Below are 23,125 nucleotides of genomic sequence, written 5' to 3'. Positions count from 1 at the left end.
ATATCCTTTGACATTTTTCGATATAAATCCACATCTTTCAATACCATTACACATATTTTAATATGAGTCAATATATTCCTCATTTTTTCACCAAAATCATTCCATATCAATCAATATCATTACACATCTTTAATATTGTTCCACCAACATGTTGACAATTTTTTTTCACCAAAATCATTCCATATCATCTTTCAATGCCATTCCAGATCATTTGATATGTTTGATATTGTTAACGCTCCCACTGGCAGTTTTTGAAAAATATGCGGCTCAATTATTGTTTGATTAATTGATTAATTGATTAATTGGTGGTAAGAGACCAGTCAATGCTTCCATTGACTTTGTCTGTTTGTGTTGACTCGGAACTCAAACGCAGGCGTCCGACATCCGAGGCAATGTGGACAAAATGTGGCGCCCAAATTGGTTTCATTAGGCGAGTTTTTTATTATTATTTTTTTTTTATCAGCAACACAAACAAGCTCTTTGTGACGCCTTTTTTCTCCACTTCAAGAACTTTACAAGGTGTCGTCCGTCCCGGGTCAGGAGAGCGTCGAGGTCTCATTCACGTCTGACTTTGCCGCGTCTTTGTCGTCGGCGTCTTTCAGGTGAAAGAAAAGCCCGTGAGATTAACATGACTTTGCTTTATCCGCCGCATACAGTCCTCAAAACCATAAAACACGTCCCAAAGGCTGGTCGGCCCCCGCTTTGAATGCACACTTGTTCCTGCTCTCAATTCAGCTTTCAGCCCCCTCCAAGGAGACAAGGCCCAATCACAATATTGTCAAGGCTCTGTTGGTTTTCTGGTTCAAATCCTTGTTCACGCTGTTTGCTGAGTACTCATCTGCTGTGACAGCCTTCAGACAAACACCGAGTCCTGAAAGAGGTCTCCCACAAGCAGATCTTTCCTGCTGGGCAGTGGCTAAAACGCTCCTTTCTCTCCCCATCAAGTGGAACCCGGGCCTATTGAGCCGGGCCCTGGGATCCCTCCATTGAGGCGGGCTACGGGCCAGCGCTTGGCCCCTCCTCGCCCGGGGCCACCCTCGTTCTCCGGGGACACCTGTAGCCCTGCAGTCCCATCGTGGGAACCTTCCCGGCGGGCCCTCGCCACCTGAGCTCCGGCGGGAGTCAAAGGATGCCAGCGAGACCCGGCCGGCTTTTGGAACTTTGTTTACTGGCAAGCGCTCACAGGGTTGAAGCGGAGGGGATTAAGGCCGACGTGACAATGCGACCGGGTTTGCTGTGACTGCTTTGGATGTTCCGTATCACTTTTTTTGCAGGCCAATGACGAGTAGTACGCGCATTCCCCGAGACCGAATGCTGATACCACGATTACTTTTGATGCATAAAAGTTGAATGAATGAACATGATGACAGGTCGAGCGACCCAGTCTGTTAAACACAGAGTTGAATACATCGACTTGAAGCCGGGTCATGTTTTCGGATATTCTAATGAAGCACAGTGTAAAACGAACAACATTACAAAATAGAGGTGCTTATATTGCTTTTTCTTTTTTAGACTCCTTGCATGCCGGTGCAACGTAAAAAAGAAACAAAAACAGTGATTAACATTTGATTGTTTTTATTGATTTTTTATTCTTTTTTATTTATTTTCAAAAGTGTTTAATTATTTTTATTCATTTATCCCTTTATTTTAAAAATATGTATTTATTTTATTTGGTATTTTTTTCCAAAAGGTTAATTTTATTTTATAAAATATAGGTGCATACATTGCTTTTTTTTGTTTTGTTTTTGTAAACTCCTAAAATGCCTGCGCAATGTAAAAAATAAAAATTAAAAAATAACAAAAACTGGGGGATCTTGATTAACATTTTATTGTTTTTATTGATTTTAATTATTTTTTTATTTATTTTCAAAAGTGTTTAATTTTTTTTATTCATTTATCCCTTTATTTTAAAAATGTGTATTTATTTTATGTTTTTTTTTTCCAAAAGGTTAATTTTATTTTATAAAATATAGGTGCATACATTGCTTTTTTTTGTTTTGTTTTTGTAAACTCCTAAAATGCCTGCGCAATGTAAAAAAAATAAATAAATAAAAATAACAAAAACTGGGGGATCTTGATTAACATTTTATTCTTTTTATTCATTTTAATTTATTTTATTTTTTTCAAAAAAATACTTTTTCTTTTGTATTCATTTATCCCCTTTTTTTATTTATTTATTTTAAAAGTTCAATTTTATTTTGTGTTTGTCTATCCCTTAATATTTTTTTAAACTATATTTTATATTTCTTTTTTGAATTATTTTTACGTTAACTTTATTCACTTACATTTTTATGGTTTCTTTTTTATAAGTAAGGTCAGCTGAGGTTAAGATCTTGGGGTAGTGGAGGGCAGAACAAGTTTGTGGTTACTTTTGACCTCTAAGTACATTTTTGCGCCTGTAGGCCGACTATTCCAATTTTCAGTACTTCTACTTTTAGTAGGCTATTTGTTTACCAAAGAATCTGTACTGTACTTCCTTCTCCTTCAATGCCTGATCTCTTTTTTTCCCTCTTTGTCCATACCCTCAAAAACGATCCGTTCTTTTCGACTGCATTTTCAATATTCAATCCAATATCAGTCAGAAGAATACAAACGACCTCAGTAGCTTTATGTAGAAGTCTTGCACAGAAAACCTGATCAGAGAAAATTCTGCATGACCAAAGAGCCAAACAGGACAGATTCAAAAAAACAATAATAAAATCCTACAAATGTGTAGGCCTACTTTTAAGCAGGCCTTCTTTGGGCAACTCTGCACTTGTATAACATTTGGATGGAACGCTCACATCGCCGTGCACTCCCTCCGGGGCGACGACCCCCCCCCCCCCCCCCCCTCAATCTCCATGGCACGCTGCGAAAAAATGGCATCAATTAATCAACATTCATGGACCGTTTACTCGAGCTTCCCTTTGTGCGCGGCGGCAGGGTCGAACCCAGACAGAGAGCAGGCTGTTCTGCGACCGCGCAGACTGCGTCACTCCAGCCTTTGTGCGAGAAAGCCATCAACTGGTGTTTCAGGGAAGTCTCTCCCCCCCACCCCCCCTCTCCTCTCTCTCAGCCTCTTCCTCTCGTGCCCGCTCAGTACTCGGGGCAGGAAGTGCTGTCTCTTAGGAGGCCATCCATGATCCATCCATCCATCCTTCCTCTCCCAGTCCAATTGACGTGCATGTATGAAGAAGACATCTGTCCATATTTGAGCGCATTTTGCTGCAAATGATCCCCCCCCCCTCCACCCCTCTCCACCATTGCCAATGTGCTGACACTTGGCCCGCATAATAACCTGCCAATTCTTTGACGCGCAGAAGAAGCGCCTTTAATTGCCGCCTGCGTTTCGACCCCCCCCCCCCCCCACCACCCGACCCCCCCTTACAATCGCACAATCAATTACGACGGAGATGCCTTTCCCCACGTCGCGATGTTTGCCCCAATTTACTGCACTTTTCATGCACTTGTGCGACTGCGGCTCGCCCTTTTCACAGCATGCAAATTTGGCGCGTTTGGCTTGAAATGGCGCGTAATTGCCCATATTGAAATCGACACCTTTCTACGAGAAGGTTCCTGCCAGTTAGTTCTCATTAAGCCGAAGGCGTGGAGGGAAAAAATGCAATTGCATCACGCCGCAGCACAACTGCCATCTGTATCATCTTGTGTTAAAAGCAAGGAAATTGGGGATGAAATGGATGCAGACCCGCAACCCCTTGAGGGGGAAAAAAAAAAAGGAATCGGCCCAGGGTGTGACAAAAAAATTGCTTTTGGAAAAGTTATCTCACAAAAATGTAGAAATTATTAATTTGGGAACTAATATTCCCATGTGCGTATGTTTTTTTTGCAAAATTTGGAAGCTAAGTTGACTTTAAAAAAATAAATAAAAAATCGTGCAAATTTCCGAAAGGTATGTTTGGTGCAAACACAGCATTTCTCCTGGAATTCAAACCTTAATCAAAATGGAGGAAGGAATTACGAACAGTTCCAAATGCAAGTCAGCGCTGGCACAAAACCTGCAGACTTCTTTGAGAAAGAAAAGTAATGTCGGCAAAAGCCTACTAGAACATCTGAACTTTATTTGGGGTTAACCAGAGGCCCGTTAAATGGTGGCAGGTGTGCGCGGACTCAGGTTTGACATGAGTTTGAATGTGACTGCTTGATTCGGAGCACATTCACAAATCGAATTCTAAGAGGGTGAGCACGATTGTACAATTGTGTTTGTTTTCATTTCACCCCTAAAAGATGTTTTTTAACCCACCAAGAGAGTTGTACAGTCAAAATGGTGGAAAAAGTTTAGAATTTTTTTTTAATATTACAAAAACCTGACAACGGGGGTGTGTAGACTTTTTCTGAGACAGTTTTTTTAGAAGTGGCTTCTACACTTGTGATCTGTTTGATGGTTTGCACTCCCAAGTATCTAGAAATTTTTTTTAAATTGTGCAACTTTTGAAGCATTTGTCTTTTTTCATTTTTTTCTTCCAATTATGGTGTCTGCTGTGCAGGGTTGTTAAAGTTTGGGAATTTTCATTTTAAATATTTTTTTATTTCGTTTTGAGTTTTGTTTTTCAAATTTAGTACAGGGCGGTTCTGTCCGTTTTTATTAGTTTTATTTATTTAAAAAAAAAAATGCTTAGTTTTAGTTTAGTTTCAGTATTAGTTTTTTGTTTTTTAAACGTGTATTACAGGTGCACACCATGTTAAAATGAAAAAAGTCGCGCATTTCGTACCTAGCGTTGCATTTCGGCTGAGTTAAAAGTCAATCAAGCAAATTTGTCGCTCGTCATCTGAAGGTGCTTTTCTATTGGCTGCTGCTCGATGATGTCACTTGTGTGTGACGAGCTCTCAAACGTCCTTATTTGGGTTCAATCAATACACTTAGAATCAGGTTTAAAATCATCGCCAACGGCTCGTGTTTGAAATGAATTACCAAAGACTAAAAGTAAGGCCATTGTCGCTAGTTTTAGTTCGCTTTATAAACATAAAATGTCGTTTCTGTTCATTTTTGTCTCTTTAAAAGCATTTGAGTTGAGGTTGGTGAAGGACTCTGGTTGGTGGCCTGCTGGGTGGTGTGCTGGTCGGTGCTGGATTTCACTTTCCTTTCTTTTCTTTGGTCCTTCCTCGGGTCTCCTGACGGCCTCGCGACTCTGGCTGGAAGTGTTCGGTTTAGGTGAACGGTATGGGATTTTTTTTAATAGGTTTTAGGTGAACTCATGAATACACACACACCCGCACGCACGCACACATAATCACCCACATACACACACACAAAAAAAAAAAGGAGAGCAATGATGATGACATGTCAAATCGGTAAAATTACCGAATGAACAATACTGAGCTTTCCAGAAGAAAAAATAAATAAATAAATAAAAAATAAAAAATTAAAGCATTTGACTTTTTATTTTATTCCGTTAATCAAATGAATTTTTGAATGTTTGTTTTTTCGTAACCTTACTGCTTGTGTGCTTGAAAAAAAAAAAAAAAGCATCGTCGTAAGTGTAGCCCAATTAGTAGGAAGGTCGTGTACGGCTGGCCTTTTCCACATTCCCAAAAAAAAAACGGAATCGTGTGTCAACCTGGACATGCGATCGTTTTCCTCTCCTTCTCCACGGCCGTGTTCGACATGATCGTGAAAGAAAGCAAAAAATAGCCGCGTGGGGCTGAAGTGGTGGCCCGAGCCCACTCCAGACAAAACCTTACAAGATACTGTTTGAATTCATATCCGCTGGCCCTTTCTTCCCGGGGGACACCTCCACAAACCGCTGACCCGGCGATGCACAATTAGAAGTGATGCGGCAGTTAAGGCGACAAGCGACTCTGTTTAACAGACTGTCTTTGACCCGCCGCCATTGAATAAATATAATGCCCCCAATGAGAGTAAGACACTGGGCTGGAGTGAAAAGGGAGCCCGGGACCATTTTCAGCTAAGTAGTTAAAGACCTTTATGGAGTATAACGTCCATTCTCCCCGTTGAATAAAAATAGGATTTAGTGTTTTTTCCACTTAATTTAAATCAAAAGAGTCCCCACCTTACATATTGCACTGGTAATGTAATGGAGAGAGCGCCACAAAAAAGGCTTTGTGGCCCTGACACCTCCTATAGTCGAACCGTGTTGTCCCGCCAGCAAAAGGAGAGAAAGAGATTTTCTTCCCGCCGTTGCTATCGACAAACACATTCTAATTGATGCCGCCGCCGCCGCCGCATTCCTCCACTGGACGCATTCAGTGAATAACGAGCCTCCGACTCAATGCCCGTGAATTGGTCCCCAGCAAGCAAAGAAGTAAAGCCTTTCGGGCCCCCTGTCCCTTCAGTCTCCCCACACCGCCGTGGCAGCCAGCGAGCAGCACCCCCCAACCCCTCGTCCCTCCCTCCTCCTCCCCCCTCCCAAAAAGCTCTTCTCTTAGCTTTAGCGCCCATTAAAGCATGACCATTGTGCGGGGGATGCGGCCCACAAAGGCTGTCAATCTCTCCGGGTGCTCCGAAAAGCTTGGACTCACACAGACCGGAGTGACGGACCAACCCCCCCCCACCACCTCCTTCACCCCGCCGTACCCCTGAAAATCCTCTCCCAGAAAAACTTCTCAGCTAACTAAGCCCCCCCCCCCCCCTCCTCCCCCAACAACCCACTCTCTCCCTCGCTCGCTCTCTCTCCAGGCCCGGCGCACAAAGCATCAATCTGTCTTCAGCCTCAGCACCCTTCGCCCTTTGTCCCGTCTGCAGGTGCCTCTGAAAGCGCCCACGGTCGCCCCGGCCTCCGCGCACGCCACGCCTAGACCGCGGACAGGAACTGCTGACAAAGGCCCAGTGTGGGAATGAGGGATGCGTGCAGGGCGGGAAAAGGGGGAGGCGGGGGTCGGTGGTGGGGGGCTCCTCTAAGACAGATGGCTGGGGAAGTCTCCCAAGTCTTCCACAGAGGCTGTCAGTTTAAATTCACAAGTACGACGGAGACACACGAGGCCAGAGCCAGAGAGGGAATGCCCGGCAAATTCGGCAACCGGCGTGCACTTTAAATCCTCAGCCGAGGGCCCCGTTTGGTGTTATTTGACTCGGGAGGCCAGATTTTCAAAATTAAAAAGCGGGACGCTAAATAGTATACAATAAATGTCACCACATTTCATCGCTAGTCAATCTTCGACGTTGGGTGCGTCCGAAAGATGGCCGACACGCGCATCAATCGCTAATGCTAAATGCTATCTTGGTTGACTCGCTGTAGCCGACATTCGCATCAATCGCTAATGCTAAATGCTATCTTGGTTGACTCGCTGTGCTAGTTACCTTGCGCCGGTCACCTGTAACATAAACTCAGCTTGCATTGCCTGACCGGCGACTGGCAACCGCAGTGGATTAGTAGGACTACACTTCCCGGTAGGACTACATTTCCCATGATTCGGAGATGTGAAAGCAGGAAGTAGTTTTATAGTTCTGGTCAACGCCTGCCTGCTACATAAATCCGTGCTGCTGTCAAGTTGATGAGGATGCAAATGAGAATAGAGCTGTCAAAATTGATCGATTAATCGACAACTATTTTAATAATCGAGTAATCGTTTTGAAGACATTTTTTAATTCAAAATTGTCCAAATCCTCTGATTTTAGCATATCAACAGAAATTGTTCACAGATTTTTGTAGTCCTCCATGAAAGAAGACTGATTATCTTCTGTGCGTCATCAAAATAAGACATTTGCAAACATCTGTTTTTACTTTTAACCCCAGCGTCTGCTCACCCTATATTTGACAAACTTCTATTCTTTATTCTTTACGCTCTTTTTTTCAGTTGATTCAATGCAAAACGTTGCTGATTTGCCGCTGTTGAGTAGAAATCTGGTTTCTTCAAACAGGTCAATTTCATGTTTGTTTGTTTTCCCACAAATCCATACTGTTACTCTGTCCCCACATTCATCTGTGATTTTGGCACATTATCAAAATGGCCAAGTATGCAGAAACAAACAAAGTTGTCTCCGGTTGCATGAACCTCTCAAGTATTGCAGAATAAGTACCATTAAGCAGTACTGAATTTTAAGTCAACTGTTCTGTTTAGGGAGTTAATGGCGAGAGGAAAGAAACTATTGTAGCGTCTGCAGGTTTTTGTGTGCATAGTTGGACAGCACTTACCTGAGGGAAGGAGTTGGAGGAGGTGGTGACCAGGATGTGGAGGGTCTGAGAAGATTTCTTGCAGCGTCAAAGTCCCCAAAAGTGGGCAGTGGGGTCCAATGATTTTTTTTTCCAGCACTGCTAACTGACCATTGCAATTATCCTTTTTTTTTGTGTGTAGGAACTGATAGAATGACTGCTGCATAGAACTGTTTGAACCGCTCCCGTGGCGGGCCGTGCCAGGAAGCACATCTTTTACTGGACCGTTTTCAGGATGCCGTCGATGCTTGTCTCCCACTTCAGGTCCTGAGAGACTGTAATTGCCAGGAAATTGAAGGTCTCGACGGTCGACGCAGGGCAGTTGAACAGCGTGAGGGGGCGGATGTGGCCAAGTCCACGATCTTCTCTACAGTCTTGAGTCTTCAGCTCCAAGTTGTCTTGGCTGCACCAGCGGCTCCACTTCCTGTCCATATGCAGGCCAAAGACTGCGGCGTCATCTGCAAACTTCAGGAGTTTGATAGCTGACTGCATTGAGGTGCAGTCGTTCGTATGGACGGAGAAAAACAGCGGACAGAGGACGCATCCTTGGGGAGTCCCCGTGCTGATAGAATCTGAAACAGCAGATCATCTGACACAAAAGAGCTGGGAAAACTGCAAATTGTTGAAAACGGCTTAGAATAAATCTAGTAGCTCTCTTGAATGCTTGAACTGCCTTGAGAAATGTTTTGAAATTCTTCCCTCACTCTGAGGGAGCTGCGCGGTATTATATCGCATCAACATTGAAAGTCTGGATGATTCTTTCTAGACAATAACAGGTCAGAAGAGGTTTGAAGCGTTTGCGTAAGACTGCTTTGTTAAAAATTGAAAGCTGTACTGCTTCACTGCAAAAGGAATGGTCACCGTTAAAGGTAAATTGATTCATTTGTGGTACTGTATATGTCATATCAACTTGAAAATGCTGTTTGGTAACTCAAACAAGAAAGCATTTTTTATTTATTTTTTCCTGAAAAGCAGTTATTTTAATTTTCCCAGAAATGTGCTTCAAGGATTCAAAGTGTGTTTATCTTTCAAATAAAAAAATTCTAGCCAGGTAGGGCAGATTGGTGGTTTTATTATTATTATTATTATTATTATTATTATTATTCCATTTAGAGTACTGGGCCTATCCTAGCTGATACAAGGGAATGTATAACAGCACATAGTTTAATATAAATTTAAGTTTTTAATGTTGGACATATGAGCTTTAGTGTTCATGTAGCTACAGTATATTGTGCTTCTGTTTATATATATATATATATATATATATAAAGGGTAATACTGTATATTAAATACCTGTGGCTGTGCAGCCGTACTTTCCTGCGGTTGGTTTCTCCTCCATACAACAGGTTGACGCAGTGTGTCATTCGTGTTGCGAGACTGCCACCTTGTGGAATGAGACTTGAACTGCAGCAATCTGTTGCATACGCTTAACATTTACAATTTACGACTGTCCAGACGTACGCGGTTATGAGGTTACGAACGTCGCACAATGAATGCGTCGTCACGCGGCATAAAAGCACGCAGTTACCGGTGTAGTTTGGAGTTTGTCATTCATTTTATATTTAAGGCCTTGAAGTGGTTTTCTCTTTATTCACTGTAATTATGACTTAACTTATTCTATACAAGAAGAGAATAATAAGAATATAGTTTGCATGCGATCGACTCAGTAATAAGAATAACAATATCAACAAGATTTTTATAGTGCGTATAGAGTGTTTTTGTTAGCACTTAATTGCCTCACACAAAATTCTGTATATTAGTAAGGCTTTATGTAGGCTATACATGTTTGAAAAATATGCACATATACTGTTTCCCACGGGCTTTATTTAGCTTGAATTATTCTTATAATCAGCTACAAATCAGCGTTTCTTCAATAAGGACACTAGGTGGTAGCAGAGTCCAACATTTCTTTCTCATGTTGACATCTGCGTGATTTAAGCCTCTTCCATGTTTCACATTTTGTATTAGTATGTTTAACTTTTGCATCAGTAATCATAAAACGCATTTGAGATGAACTGGATGAAGAGTGAACTCTGGTTTTGCACCTGCAAGAGATTGATCCCTGCCCTGATTTGCAAAAATCCGCGAGTAATTGGAACCCACCCGCTAAAAAGATTTGTAACTGTCTATAAATGCCACACGATGGCGGCAAAGGACGGAAGAAAGAAAAAAGAAATTAGCATATCTGTTGGTTTTTCTTGTGGAGCAAGGAAGCGTCTTGTCAAGGGCATCAAACGGAATTCCGGACTCAGGATACAAAATAAAAAGAAGGGGGCGGGAGCGCACACTTGTACAACCACGTTAGATATATATATATATATATATATATATATATATATATATATATATATATATATATATATATATATATATATATATATATATATATAGTACAGGTTATAATACAAGTTTTGAAATGATTTGCCTCTGTCTTAGTTTTGTAAAACGTGGAATTAAAATCCTTCCATGATCCCCGCCAGTGAGGAAATTATGGTAATTATTTCATTTCTAAGTGACCCTAAACTTTTGAACGATGGTGTGTAATAATTGCGTGACATGCATGAAAGGAAGCCCAATTTCTACATATTTTTTTAGGGAACTGCATACTAGTCGTGCCGTTCTTGGACGTAAAGCTATAAAAGGTTTGAGGATAGTGACGTCACATAACGACGCGTTACGTAAGCTTGTCGTTTACACACAGCTACCACCTGACGTCACACGACAAACGATGAAAACACACACATGCGCAAGCACAACAAACAAACAAAAAAACAAGCACAAGCACTTGAAGGAAGGGATTTGCGGAAGCGACTCTTGTAGTCCTCAAGACCACATTACCCAGAGTGCACCGGGGGCCAAAGTTGCCGCACCTTCAGTCGGGAGGGGCGAGCTATCCTTTTACTGGAAGAAGACGCCACACCACTCTCACTCACTCACTCGCTTGCTGAGACTTGTCCGCCAGGGAGGTGACGCCACCGGCACGCGTCGCCGGTAATCACAAGTTGAACCATTTAAGCGGCAGTTGACGTTCTCACTGCGAGCCAGGCAAAGAGGCGAGCCAAGCCGGTTCCTCGCGGCAGCAACAGGGCGCCCGAACCAGCCAGCGAGATGTCCGCGTCGGCTCCAGCCCGGAGCCTCGAAGGGAAGAAGCGCGACGGCCGAACCGCGACGCCGAGCCTCTTGGGCGGGCGAGGATGCGAATGGTGACGAGGCGGCGGAGTGTACGACTACGAGGCGAACGGAGAGGATGTAGCGTCGCCGCCGCGGCTTTTCCAACTAACGTCCGTAGAGTAGAAGATAGATAGCCGAGGAGGAGCTAGCGTCACTAACATTTTACATGTAAAGTTGCTCGCGGAAGGGCGACGGGGGGGAAACTGTGGAACCGAAGCCGCCGTCTTCTTCGGTGCGGCAGAGTTGTGGAAATCAAGATGCTACGAAGAAGCCTCAACCGACTGGTATGTATCAGTGTGAGTGTGTGAGTGTCTGACACCCTGACGCCCACGCACGCCCACGCACGGGGGTTATCTCATGACACCCCCCCGCTTGGTTTGGACCCAAGCTAGCTTGAAGTGCTCGGAATAATTTGTTTGCTCACAGCTGTTGGGCTCACTCGGCCGTAATTGAGCCCCGGTGGCGGCTGGCTAACTGCTAGGCAAGTTCGCGAGAGTCAGTTAGACGACAGTGACGACACACTGCAAGTTGCTGCACCCCCCCCCCCCCCCCCAACACACACGCACACACACACGCAGGGATTCCTTCAGCTGTCTCGCCAACATCTACTGAAGTTATAAAATAAGTTGGTACATGCTGCACAAATGTAGAACTGTGTGACTTGGAGCCAAAAGCACTTTTGACTCATCTGCCCAAATCACAGAAAAGCGTAGTGGAATTTTGCCACATTCCAAAATGAACATTTCAGTTTTTTCCCCCATTCTCTAACAGAGGTGTGTCATTTGGAACTCCTAAAAGGCACTTTTATTTATTCTTCATTCATTCATTTCATACACAAGTTAACCCGGTGTTCTTTCTCCACATAATTAAAAATGCATTTACAAAAAAATGTAAGACATTTAAAAGTAGCTAACTGAAATGACTTAAAGAACGTGCTACACAGGAACAAGTTTAGACAACAAAGTGTACATTTTGCCGTCACCGGCAACTCGCCACCTATCGCTATTTTGCCGTGAATTGCGTGAGAACTAGAAGTGCAAATAATGCGCTAGTTAATGTGTCCTTGCTTGTGGCAGAATGCAGAGTCACACTTTGTAGTTTTTATTCAAAACAAATACTACCATTTCATGATGGCAGTCTATATTCTCTGAGGGTTAGGCTGATTAATGCTGGGAGCAGCGCATGTTTGGGGCAAAACTAAATAAAAATGTCAGCTACACAAGCATCCCTCAGTATTAAAGTGAAATTCAGCACTGTAGGAAAAGTGTGTTTGTGAATGTATCAAAATTGCACATTTAAAGACCTCATAAAATTGTACGGCTTGTAAATATAGTAAAGAATGACTCTTTCAGTTGTCTTGCCAACATGCAGTAATACAACTAAGAACATACATCTCTGTATTGCATTGCATGGCGTGTCGTTTCTAATTTGTGTAGCGGTCCAACTAATACATTACAAACAGCTCTCAGTAATGCAGCACAACCACATTCAGCATATTGTTGAATTAATACATCTCTGACAATCCTATTAGCTTTTGCAGCCTACCTTTGAAGTCTTAAGAAGACTGCTTTTGTCATGGCGGTCTCACAATCAAATATGTGATTTTATAATAACTTAAGGAAAATCGGGAAACCAAATTAATCAGCCAAGTCTGTTGCACGCACATTAGTAGGAATTAAGTCACACCGTCCGTTGTTCTATATGCAGAAACGGACACTAAGAAAATGTTGATTTACTTTTGAGCTGTTCTACAGACAAAACAACACAATTGGTACCTAGTCTGCTAGTTATAAAAAACAAAATGTTAAGGTAAGATAACTAATCTTTTGTGTCACCTTGAGCGACGAAGCTCTTGCCAAGATTGTACAATTTGCAATTGGGACTAAAACGATCTCGAACAAAATGCCTTGAAGGCACATAAGACTTCAGAGTTGTAATTGATGTCATTTGATGTGACACACAAAAGCCGTTAAAGGCAAGTATAGTGTTTTATTGTTTTTTACGTTTTATATGAACTCATTCACAGCCAGTCATTTTCAAAGTCTGACTGATCTTTCAAGACCCGCAGAATATTGACATTATGAGCGCCCAACATACCAAACAAAGTACGGACTCTCTTCTTTCACTAGAAATGAAAAGTTCCTTTCCACATGTTTCTGTTCTTTGCTAATCAGTAGAAGAAAAATGGCCGTCGGTTTCACCCAAAACGCCAATTCTGATGCAAACGTAGAGAACTTTATTTTTGCTTTTTTTTGCTTCAAACTATAAAACAAGAACATGACTAAGTGAGAAAGTGCTTTTGATGGCAAAATAATTCATTTACAGAGCTAGAATTGAGAAAAGACTCAATTCTAGTTGAACGCATTTTTACACGGCGTTCGGCTGTTCAAGTGCGTGAGGTGCCTAAATTAGTCCGACTTACATGTTGGAACTTTTCTGCCACGTAACAGATGTGACAGCCCGAGTTCCACTGTCAAATCTTTGATCTTATACTCAAAAGCTGTGCTGATCGCAAATCCCCTGCGATGCAACATCAGGGATCTGCTCGTCAACCTGAATTTCAGGCAAGCGCCTTTGAAAGACGCAGAGCGGAGCACCTGCGACATGACTTGACTTTGCCATGAAAGCTAAGAAGTTGTGCTTTTCTATGTCTTGACGTCAGCAGTGTTTTTGCACTTTTTTGACCATTGAGAATGTTCAAATGTGACAATGAAGAGTTCACGTAAGAGGACAGTTTGACCCTGTAATGAGCGATTTCAATTTTGAACCAAAAATTGTTTCAAATCTGAAGAAGTTGAAGGTTAAGTAGGATTTGGTATGCACTTCGATATCCACTAAATGTTTTTGTGAACCATCGACCCCTAAGCACGTTATCTAGGAGTCTTTGTCGCTTGACTGCCTCACTTGAACACATCGCACCTGTTTCAAAATCTTGTCAGTTAACGCTCGTTTGTGGCGTTGCAGCATGCAAACCTCTCTGACATATTGGCACTAGGGATGGAACGATGTCAAAAAACAAGAAGCTATAAATAAATATTGGGGGATAGGAGCACAATGATGTGTTGTTTTTTTTTGTATAGAATAACAGCAGGGACAAAGAAATAGGCTTGGCCATGTCATTTTATGTCGCATGTCATTGTCACGTGCTCCAATTGGTTTTATGGCCTATGTTGTTCACAATGCTGTGTTTGGCTGAACTGGGCAAAAAGTTGACAGAGATGTTGAGAAATATTTACTGGTATGACTGATTTATGACAGTGATAACCGCTGCAGTGGCCAAAACATGCCTAACTAAAATTAAGCTGCATTAATAAACCAACCACTAGAGGGTGCTAGGGATGCCCAAATTGAACACAACCTAGTCTTTCTCTCTCTTTTGTGCTGCTTTTAATATCCTGATATGATGGCAACTTTAATACCGCAATATTGTTTTATTGATTTTTTGTGATATTGTTGCATCTTTAATTGGAACCACGTTCCTGACGTGGTGAACGTTGCCTTCCCCCTGCTTGTAATCAGGGACGAGTGGGCTCAATTGTGAGCTAAGCTGCCTCGTTATCATCCTCTGCCGCACCAGTAACCTGTTGACACCAGCGGGCTGAATGCTACGGCGTCTGTGAACGAGGATAGGGGATATAATAATGGTTGTGTGTGTGACCCGGCGCCAGGGCTCTCTTTGAGTCTTGCCAGGTCAGCAAGCGGGAGACGATTGCTGCTGTACTTTCCCCTCACCGTGAGCTGTAAATAATATTTGGTGCCGAGACCCCAGACATGGATGCACACAGCGCCGTTATTTCAGGCTCCTAAATCACACCAGCCGGTGCTTACCCACGGGAAGGAAAAAGGGCGCGCGGAGGGGGTGGGGAGGCGGGTGCGGGGGGTGTAAGTGCTTCTACCAAACGCATCACAGGAGTCACGCTGTGTCTCTTCACTTGACTTTCACTTCTTGATTCTCTTAGCCACCAAACGTGTTTTTATTTTTTGAGAAGCATTAAGGATGTCTTCGAGAATGAGCAGGAGTCAGGACTGGATTTTTTATTTTTTTTTCCTTTGCCAGGCAGTTGTGTGGGGGCGGGGCGGGGGCTCCAGAGGTTGTAATGCTCTGACAGGAATGCAAAATCCCACAGTCGCCTTTGATGTTGGTTCAAGCCCTTGAAGGCAGCACTGTGTTCACGGAGAGGTGGAGCCTGGCGGAAAGGCGATAGTATTTCATTGCAGGAAACCCGTCACCGCTCCACGGAGAACACGCCAAAGCACAAGACCGCGGATCATCCAAGGTCAAACGCAATCTGTTTCAGGAGCTTGTAGTTTTCATCAGAAATCATGATGATGGAAGTGAATATGAGTCTGACTGATCAAAAAAGTTCAATTGAAAGGGAATATCTGATGTTTCTCTTTCGACCACAAACTATTTGAATCACCAAGAAGTGATGTAATCATCACTGGTTTCCTGTAGCTTTTAACAGCCATCAAGTGAAAAAAAAAAGTTATTGGGGCTGCAACAGGAGGAAAGAGTGCATAAAAGACAGAGAATGTCCAAAGTTGAGGAGCATTTTATACTTCAAAAAAAGAAGATAAAGTGCAGTCAATGCTTACGCGGGTCCGAGCTCGCGGACACAAAGTAACAAACATCACTAGATAATTGAATGTAGCCTACCACCGCTAGTTAGAACATATTGTAGTCCTTTTTATACGATTACTCGAACAATCTATGTGATCATCGTTACAATAATCGATTCTAAAAGTATCCAATAATCCTGCTCCAAAATTTCTAACGGGGCCCGGCAATGGTAAGTGGCGTCATATGCAACTATGAAATGTTAGTTAACTGACATCTAACAGACTGAGTACTTTTAAAAACAAGCTAGTCAATTAATAGCTCATCAATGTCAAGTTTTCCCCAAATGCTTGTGACTCTCATACCCAGAAGGCCTTGCACTGCCTCTCTGTGGAAAATGAATCAAAATGCTTGGAAACGGATCCTGCGTGAACGCACCATGACGGTTCGCGACAATGATCATGTAATGCGCCACAAATGCCTCGCGTACAGAATCCAATGAAACCGGTTTATCAAAAGTGTCAGATAATTCCACTTTTCGCATCTCCTCATTTGTCAGCAAGTGGAGGAAGTCAGACGCACTTTGTCTTCATTTGTTCATGTCCTTCCTCACTCCAGCGCTGTGAAATGTGTTATCAAGCCAAAGTTGCACACGCGAGTTATTATGCATGGCAAGTGTTGAAGTGCAAAGTTGCAAACTACATTTGCATAATGAGGTGATTTTTGTCCTGTATTACTCTTGGGACCAATTGGGTTTTGTTACAAAGCAGCCTTCCCTGACCGACCCTTTTGAATTTAATCCACGACAGAAAAAAAATCTGTTTAGCGCATTTTCTTTGCTGTCAATATGAAAAGATAAAAAAAACTGTTTTTGAATAAAAGGATGGAAATTAAAACATGTTTTCCAAATCCGATTAATAGACAGATTAACTCTTTGACTGCCAAAAACGTTAAATAACGTTTAGTAAAATCCTATGGAGGAGTGCCAAAGACGTTAAAATACGTTTTTTTTTTCAAAACAGAGGTGAAACTAACCATTTTCTATTGTTGATTACTGAAAAACGGAATAAGGTAGAAACAAACTTTTTGTTCTGATGAAAGATGAGAGTCCAATCTTTCATTTGGTAGTATGTGTGTTTCCATAGTCCAAACACATAATTTTCTATGGACCTTGAAAGATCAGTCAAAAATGCTTAAATCGGCTGGCACCCACGGCATCCCTTTTCTGGAAACGTCTGGCAGTCAAAGAGTTAATCGATTATTCAATTAACCCTTAGTAGCAGCGCTAATGTGCACACTATTGTTACACTGTAGTGAATAGCAACCCTGGAGTTGTTGCATAAATTGTTGTTACGAGTCGTGCAAGTTCCGACGGATGCAAGGCCATGAGGTCTTTGAACGTGATTGGATGAGTGAGTCGCGGGGGAAGGCGAAAGTAAGGCGAGCGAGCTTGTGTGCGCAGGCAAAAGCGTGCACAGCAAGTTGATAATCAAACCATTATCAATGACTATCTCATCTTGGTCGATTACAAAAAAAAAAGGAGTCAAAGACACAGGTGTTTGAACCTGATCAATCAAATGAACGATTGAAGAAGCTCGTACTTGAAAGTGCATCTTTTTTTTCTAAATTGTTTCATCTGTGACACTTTCGTTTGCTCGCGAGCAGTCGGTCGCACCTGACGGAAAAAGACGTGGTGCGTAATTTATCGGCAGGTAAGAGAGTAGAGACAATAGTCGTCCTTGAACAAACCGAGCTGTCTGTTTGGTGAGCAGTTAAATTCTACGAGTGTGTCTGAAGGCCGCACACACAGTGCGAGACAGGACCGTGTGATTTATTAGCCCCCTTTTTGATTAGGAGCGACGAATGCATATTGATTGTCGCTGCTCAGTTTAGCCTGCCGTTAGTCTCGCACCGCGAGCTAGCAAGCCTGTCGACCTGCAAAAATGGTTCATTTGTTTCCCTTCCTTCCCGACTGCGCGCTCGCCTGCACTCGGCTTCAGAGCAACAAACGGGAGGAAAATGTGATGTTGTGGGACCACAGGCAGCGTGAGTGGCTGATTGTGCAGTGATGAAATATTGTGAGGGGCAGCCTTGACTCAACACAGAACCTTGAGTGAAACCAGTGGGCGGATCTTTATCTTGCTTGATGGACGGGCTTATGAGAGGAGCGGTCGGCGTTGTTTTATTTTTTATTTTTGGCGGTCATCCATTTCTGTTGAAAAGTGAGGTTGAATTCTCAGTTTGTACATCTGAATAATTCAGCTTTCTTCATTTATTTTGAATTATCTTGCACACGGTTCCTCCCGCCTGACCTCGCCAGGCTTGTGGCACTCCAAATGCATCCTCGTCATCCATATATGCATAAAGGCTCCTCCAGAGATTTTCTGCCGCTCGCTAGAGTGACGTGAAGAGAATGCAGAGACGTCCGTGTGTGTACGTGCTTGAGGTTTTGTCATTTCAGAAAAAAAAAAAATTGTCACCTGAAATGATAGCACGCCTGGTGAGAAGAGAGCACTTAAACGTCCGTATGAGGATTTAACGAGCGAGTGGCAGACAAAAGATCGTACCCCGTCCTATAAACACACACACACGTATAGTCAACAGCAGACAATGATTATCTCCATTGCCATTTTTAGGTTGTCACAGTTCATTGACGCAGGAACTTAACTTAAAAAAAAAAAAAATCTGTAGTCATTGAGCTGATTTTGTCCATTGACGTCCCAATGCCTTGTCTTGAAATGATTTATTGACGAGCAATGACAGAATGTAGAGCTGGCCACATTAACATAATGAATATGGAGGATAGCGACTACTGTATTGCATTGTTCTTACTATAAATGGCCATTTGTTCCGAGATTGATGTTGAGGCTCACAAATAAGAAGGCAAAAAGTAGCTCACAAACCTTCATCTAAAGTAGCTGAATGTGGCGACTTGTCGCATACAGAAATAGTCCGGAGAGCGAAGGCACTTGGTTCGAAAAAAAAACCCATACTCCATTTATGGCCACACGACATGAAATTCTCTTTAATTATAGATTAGAGTGTGACTAGACTGCAGCTTGAAGTTGCAAACTGGAGATTTTTCTCCACAAGAACCCACAACATTTTTCACTTTTGTCAGATCCTCCTTTCAATTCCCACGAAGCATGTCAAGAAGGTGGCAGATGGCGTCGTGAAGGTGATGCGAGAGAAGTCATACCGATTCGCTAACCAGGCCTCAAGCACACGGAAAGGAATGCGTGAAATTAAACTAGTTAAAAGATAACTTGCCCAGTGAATATAAATTGTCCCATAGTTTGTGCTAGTCAGCTATTTAGTACACGTTTCTATTTCAGGCACGGCATGCCTTCAGTCAGAGAAAGTAAACATAGGCCCGGGTCAGCATACTATACTTTTCTTGCGGGTTAAAATGATGCACTTTTTTTTTTAATGCATTGCTATATCTATAAAATGGTTTATTCATAGTTACAGTACATGGTTTTGTCCATTTTTTTTTTTGTGGGGGTCTGGGTCATGGGAATGCTGGAGACCATGCCAGCTGACTTTGGGTGAGAGGCAGCGTACTAGTGTTGCAGTCAAGACCACACCAACCGAGACCAAGACATTAAAGAGACTAGAGAGTATGGAGACCGAGACAAGACCAAGACTTTTGGAAGTTGAGACCGAGACAAGACCAAGACTTTTGGAAGTTGAGACCGAGACAAGACCAAGACTTTTGGAAGTTGAGACCGAGACAAGACCAAGACTTTTGGAAGTTGAGACCGAGACAAGACCAAGACTTTTGGAAGTTGAGACCGAGACAAGACCAAGACTTTTGGAAGTTGAGACCGAGACAAGACCAAGACTTTTGGAAGTTGAGGCTGAGACAAGACCGTCTTTCTTCAACATAACCCTTACTGAGTTATTATTGTCTTTAAAACTTATTTTAACATTTATATACCTATATACTAGGGCTGGGCGATATGTCCAAAAAATAAAATCTCGATTTTTTACAGACATTCAGGACGATTACGATTTTAATCGATTTTAATCTAATAAACCCAACAAACATTTATGTAAAGGTCTAATTCAGTGGTGTCCAAACTCGGTCCTCGAGGGCCGGTAGTCCTGCAGGTTTTTGAGGTTTCCCTGCTCCAACGCACCTGTTCCAATCAACAAGGTCGTTATCATGCTTATGCAGAGCTTGCTGATGAGCTTCAGCTGTGTTGGAGGAGAGAAATATCCAAAACCTGCGGGACTACCGGCCCCCGAGGACCGAGTTTGGACACCACTGGTCTAATTTGTTCAAAAATAATTCCTGTGCAAAATGTTCAGACAACAATAATGTATACTGATTTCAAAATTAGTTTTGACATAAACTTAACATTAATAGTTTTTTCTTAAATGCCACAATTAAGTCGTTGGTAGCTATTATAAACATGTCTTGCAAAAAGCACCCATCCAGCATTCTGCCACAAAAACATTCGAATGTAATGTAACATAAAAACAACCGCTTTTAATCATCCAAAAGCCAAAATTCTATTTCATGATTTAGAAAATTTGCAACGATTCGATTTTTAACATGACAATGTATCGAATTAATTTGATTTATTGCTCAGCCCTACCATATACATATTTTAATATATGGTATCTAAGTGTAGTGTATGTATTCAAATGTGTTTCAGGGTCATAGTTTGAAGTTTGTGGTTTAACATATGCAATTATGATCACTTTTAGGCTAGTTTGTAGCCATTTGTGGTTGGTTGTAAATGGCAAGGGTCCACTGTGATAGAAAACGATCTTCATGGTTTTGTCATAAACTGCGGTGAAATTTCTCCAGTTGCCTTCCCACGCAGCAGGTGAGTTGCTCAAGTAGCGTCAGCACAAACACCAAGCGTGTCTTTTGCCAGGCTTCGAAGAACAATTTGAGGAAGCGGCTCCCAACGCAAGGTCTCGTCTTCCCCCCCCCCCCCCCCCCCCCACAGTCGCCATCGAAGGACTCGGTGCGATGTAGGCCAGTACCAGCCCATGGTACAGAACACTCAGTGTCTTTTGTACAGCTGCGGCGATTCTCACAGAACAATTGAGCCTTTGCCCGTCAACAACAGCTCCGTAGGATCAGGCCTCACTTGGAACTTGTTGCGGAGTGTGCAAATAGCAGAGGCGCCTCTGATATGGGCTCATCATGCTACGTCATTGGCCAAGTTCGTTCTTACTGCCGAGTAGTGGCGTTGACGTTCTATCAAATTCTTGATTAATATTAATGTGGATGATTATTTAAGCGGGAGAGTGTGTTCATTAAATTGCACTTACTTTATAGTTCCCTGCCATTGATCCGTTCAACTGTCAAATTACTTTTTAATGCCGACAAGTACATTTGAAGACACCCAAAAGATTGCTTTTGTGGGTCGCAACACACACCAATGTAAGTTTTTTTGTGTGTGTGTGATTAATTTAAACTCCAGAATATTAGAAACTACAGACGCTCCCCACCTGACGAACGAGTTACGTTCCGGACGATCGTTCGTAAGGTGAATTTGTTCGTAAGTTGCTTCAGTGCTATATTTTGTATTATAATTTATGTTTAAAGCCTATATAAGTATATTGAAGGTTTATATAAGTATGTTTAAGGCTTGTACAAGTAACCTGCATTGGTTTGTACTGAAAAAAACTTTTAATAAAATGGAGAGAATATGTACAGCACTGTACTACGTATGTTAGAGAGAGAGAGCGAGAGACACACACAGTATGTACATGTACGTAATAAGATAAATAAAATGAAGTTTAACTTACTTTTGGAAGATGTACTCGATGCTTAAGGAGATGATGGAGGAGGAGGAGGATTTTATATCATGAGAGATTCTTCGTCGTCGCTGGAATCGGCTTCAAAAGTTATTTCCTCCCTCGTGGGGACCGGCGTTTCTTCCTCCTCCTCCTCGACACGTTGCTGAGCCTCCAATGAGCTCTCACAGCGCCAAGCGGCGGTATTAGCGGCGGAAAGAAGCACTACGCGCAATACAAAATCTAACTTACAGCATCTCTTCCCGAACATTTTTCGACATACTGTACGCGCAGAAATGTTCGTATGTACCGTTGTTCGTAACTCGAATGTTCGTAACTCGGGGAGCGTCTGTATTACCTAATGAAATGATCTTTGTGCTAAATTAGACCGTTAACTTGTTTGTTGCACGGTAAAGACGACAAAGGGACAAATAGCTTGGTGTAACAAAGGCTTGCATTAGGTTTGATGTCTTTTGAGTTATATTTATGTAAAAAAAAAAAAAAAAGAAGACGTTACACAATGGTTTGCCTTCGTCTCTCAAGCTAGCACGCGTTTGTGTAATCCGATCTCCTGTGAGACTCACGAGACCAGACTACAGTATCCACTCGGGATAGGAAATGGCACAATCGTCCCTGGTAATGCTTTTGTACCCTTGACGCCTCACTTTTGTACCCTGTGGGCCCAGGGAATTGTACTGCACTTGTCGTGGAGTGCAGTAATTAGTCCCATGTGGTACATTAGTGTCGGCCGTACCCTTTAAAGGGCAGAAATGGACTCCTCATGCACAGCAGAGTACATTTTGCCTGGTGCTTGCTAGCAGCTTGTTGAAGTTTTTGTGTCTTTTGGCGCTACCAGCATTATTGAAAGGCTCACTTCCTTGGGAGTATTTCTTTGGTTGTGTTCGTTATATACAATCGGATATTGCGCACGAGAGCCACTTGAGTGTGATTTCTAACAAGTCTCAAGATTTCCCTTTGGAAAGAGTTAAAAGAAAGTGACATGTACTCAAGTAAATTGCTGATGAGGTGGAGCAGCATGTGACTTTAAATCTGAGTAAACCATTTGAGAGATGAAGTAGCTCAAGCTAGGGTTGAGCAGAATTGCTAGTAGTGAACAGTCCAAGAGAGATAAATTCATGAACGCCAATGGTACGATAGCAGAACTCTTCAGATGCTCTCACGGATCAAATCTGTTTTTTTTTTTGTGTGTTTTTTTCAGTCCATCAATACATGACTGCTGCTATTGGAAGTTACACCCACAAACAAATTGAAAACAGTTTGGCCCAGAATGAACATTTGCAATACAATCCTGGCATCAAAAGGAAACATTCCATTCCCATTCCGCTAAAATAATCAAAAACTCCAGTTGGCGATTATGGAAATGTGATTGATTTGCCTCCAACATGTGTTACATGTTTAGAAATTCATTTTCAATCTGTTTATGCGCCAAGTACAAGGTCATAATGCAGAGAAATGGCGTTTGCAGCATATCAGCTGTTCTCTCCGTCTTGTTCAAAGTGCTGCTTGT

At 42.4% G+C, this 23,125-nt stretch overlaps 2 protein-coding genes and 1 long non-coding RNA gene across 10 annotated transcripts in view; 2 read left to right on the top strand and 1 right to left on the bottom strand.

Annotated features, from left to right (window-relative positions):
- Positions 1-9,161, top strand: part of sox3 (SRY-box transcription factor 3) — a 110,441-nt gene extending 101,280 nt beyond the window's left edge. Inside the window, exon 6 of one of the 2 annotated variants that reach the window (XR_013295588.1) lies at positions 8,373-9,161. The gene's annotated coding sequence lies outside the window, so the exon portion shown is untranslated. Of the gene's footprint in view, positions 1-8,250 lie in introns of both variants that reach the window. The other variant, XR_013295587.1, reaches the window with a different exon arrangement.
- A 1,814-nt stretch (positions 9,162-10,975) lies between these two features.
- The window catches only part of atp11c (ATPase phospholipid transporting 11C (ATP11C blood group)), a 43,026-nt gene continuing 30,876 nt past the window's right edge, over positions 10,976-23,125 (top strand). For 3 of the 7 annotated variants that reach the window (XM_077578289.1, XM_077578285.1, XM_077578284.1), the window contains exon 1: positions 10,977-11,563. In XM_077578289.1, the coding sequence (XP_077434415.1) occupies positions 11,537-11,563 (27 nt within the window). In that variant the 5' untranslated portion in view covers positions 10,977-11,536. Of the gene's footprint in view, positions 11,564-22,126; positions 22,234-23,125 lie in introns of those variants that run through there. The other 4 variants (XR_013295622.1, XM_077578288.1, XM_077578290.1 and 1 more) reach the window with 3 other exon arrangements.
- LOC144059305 (uncharacterized) lies at positions 17,926-21,950 on the bottom strand. Its single transcript, XR_013295623.1, has 3 exons — positions 21,610-21,950; positions 18,318-18,410; positions 17,926-18,231 (listed from the first exon to the last, which is right to left on the bottom strand). It is a non-coding gene; the product is annotated as an uncharacterized LOC144059305 (long non-coding RNA).

The sequence above is a fragment of the Vanacampus margaritifer genome, chromosome 10 (assembly GCF_051991255.1).
Source record: "Vanacampus margaritifer isolate UIUO_Vmar chromosome 10, RoL_Vmar_1.0, whole genome shotgun sequence".
Lineage (NCBI taxonomy): Eukaryota > Metazoa > Chordata > Actinopteri > Syngnathiformes > Syngnathidae > Vanacampus > Vanacampus margaritifer.
Note: the sequence above shows the minus strand (reverse complement) of the source record. Positions and strands in the feature narration are given on the sequence as shown.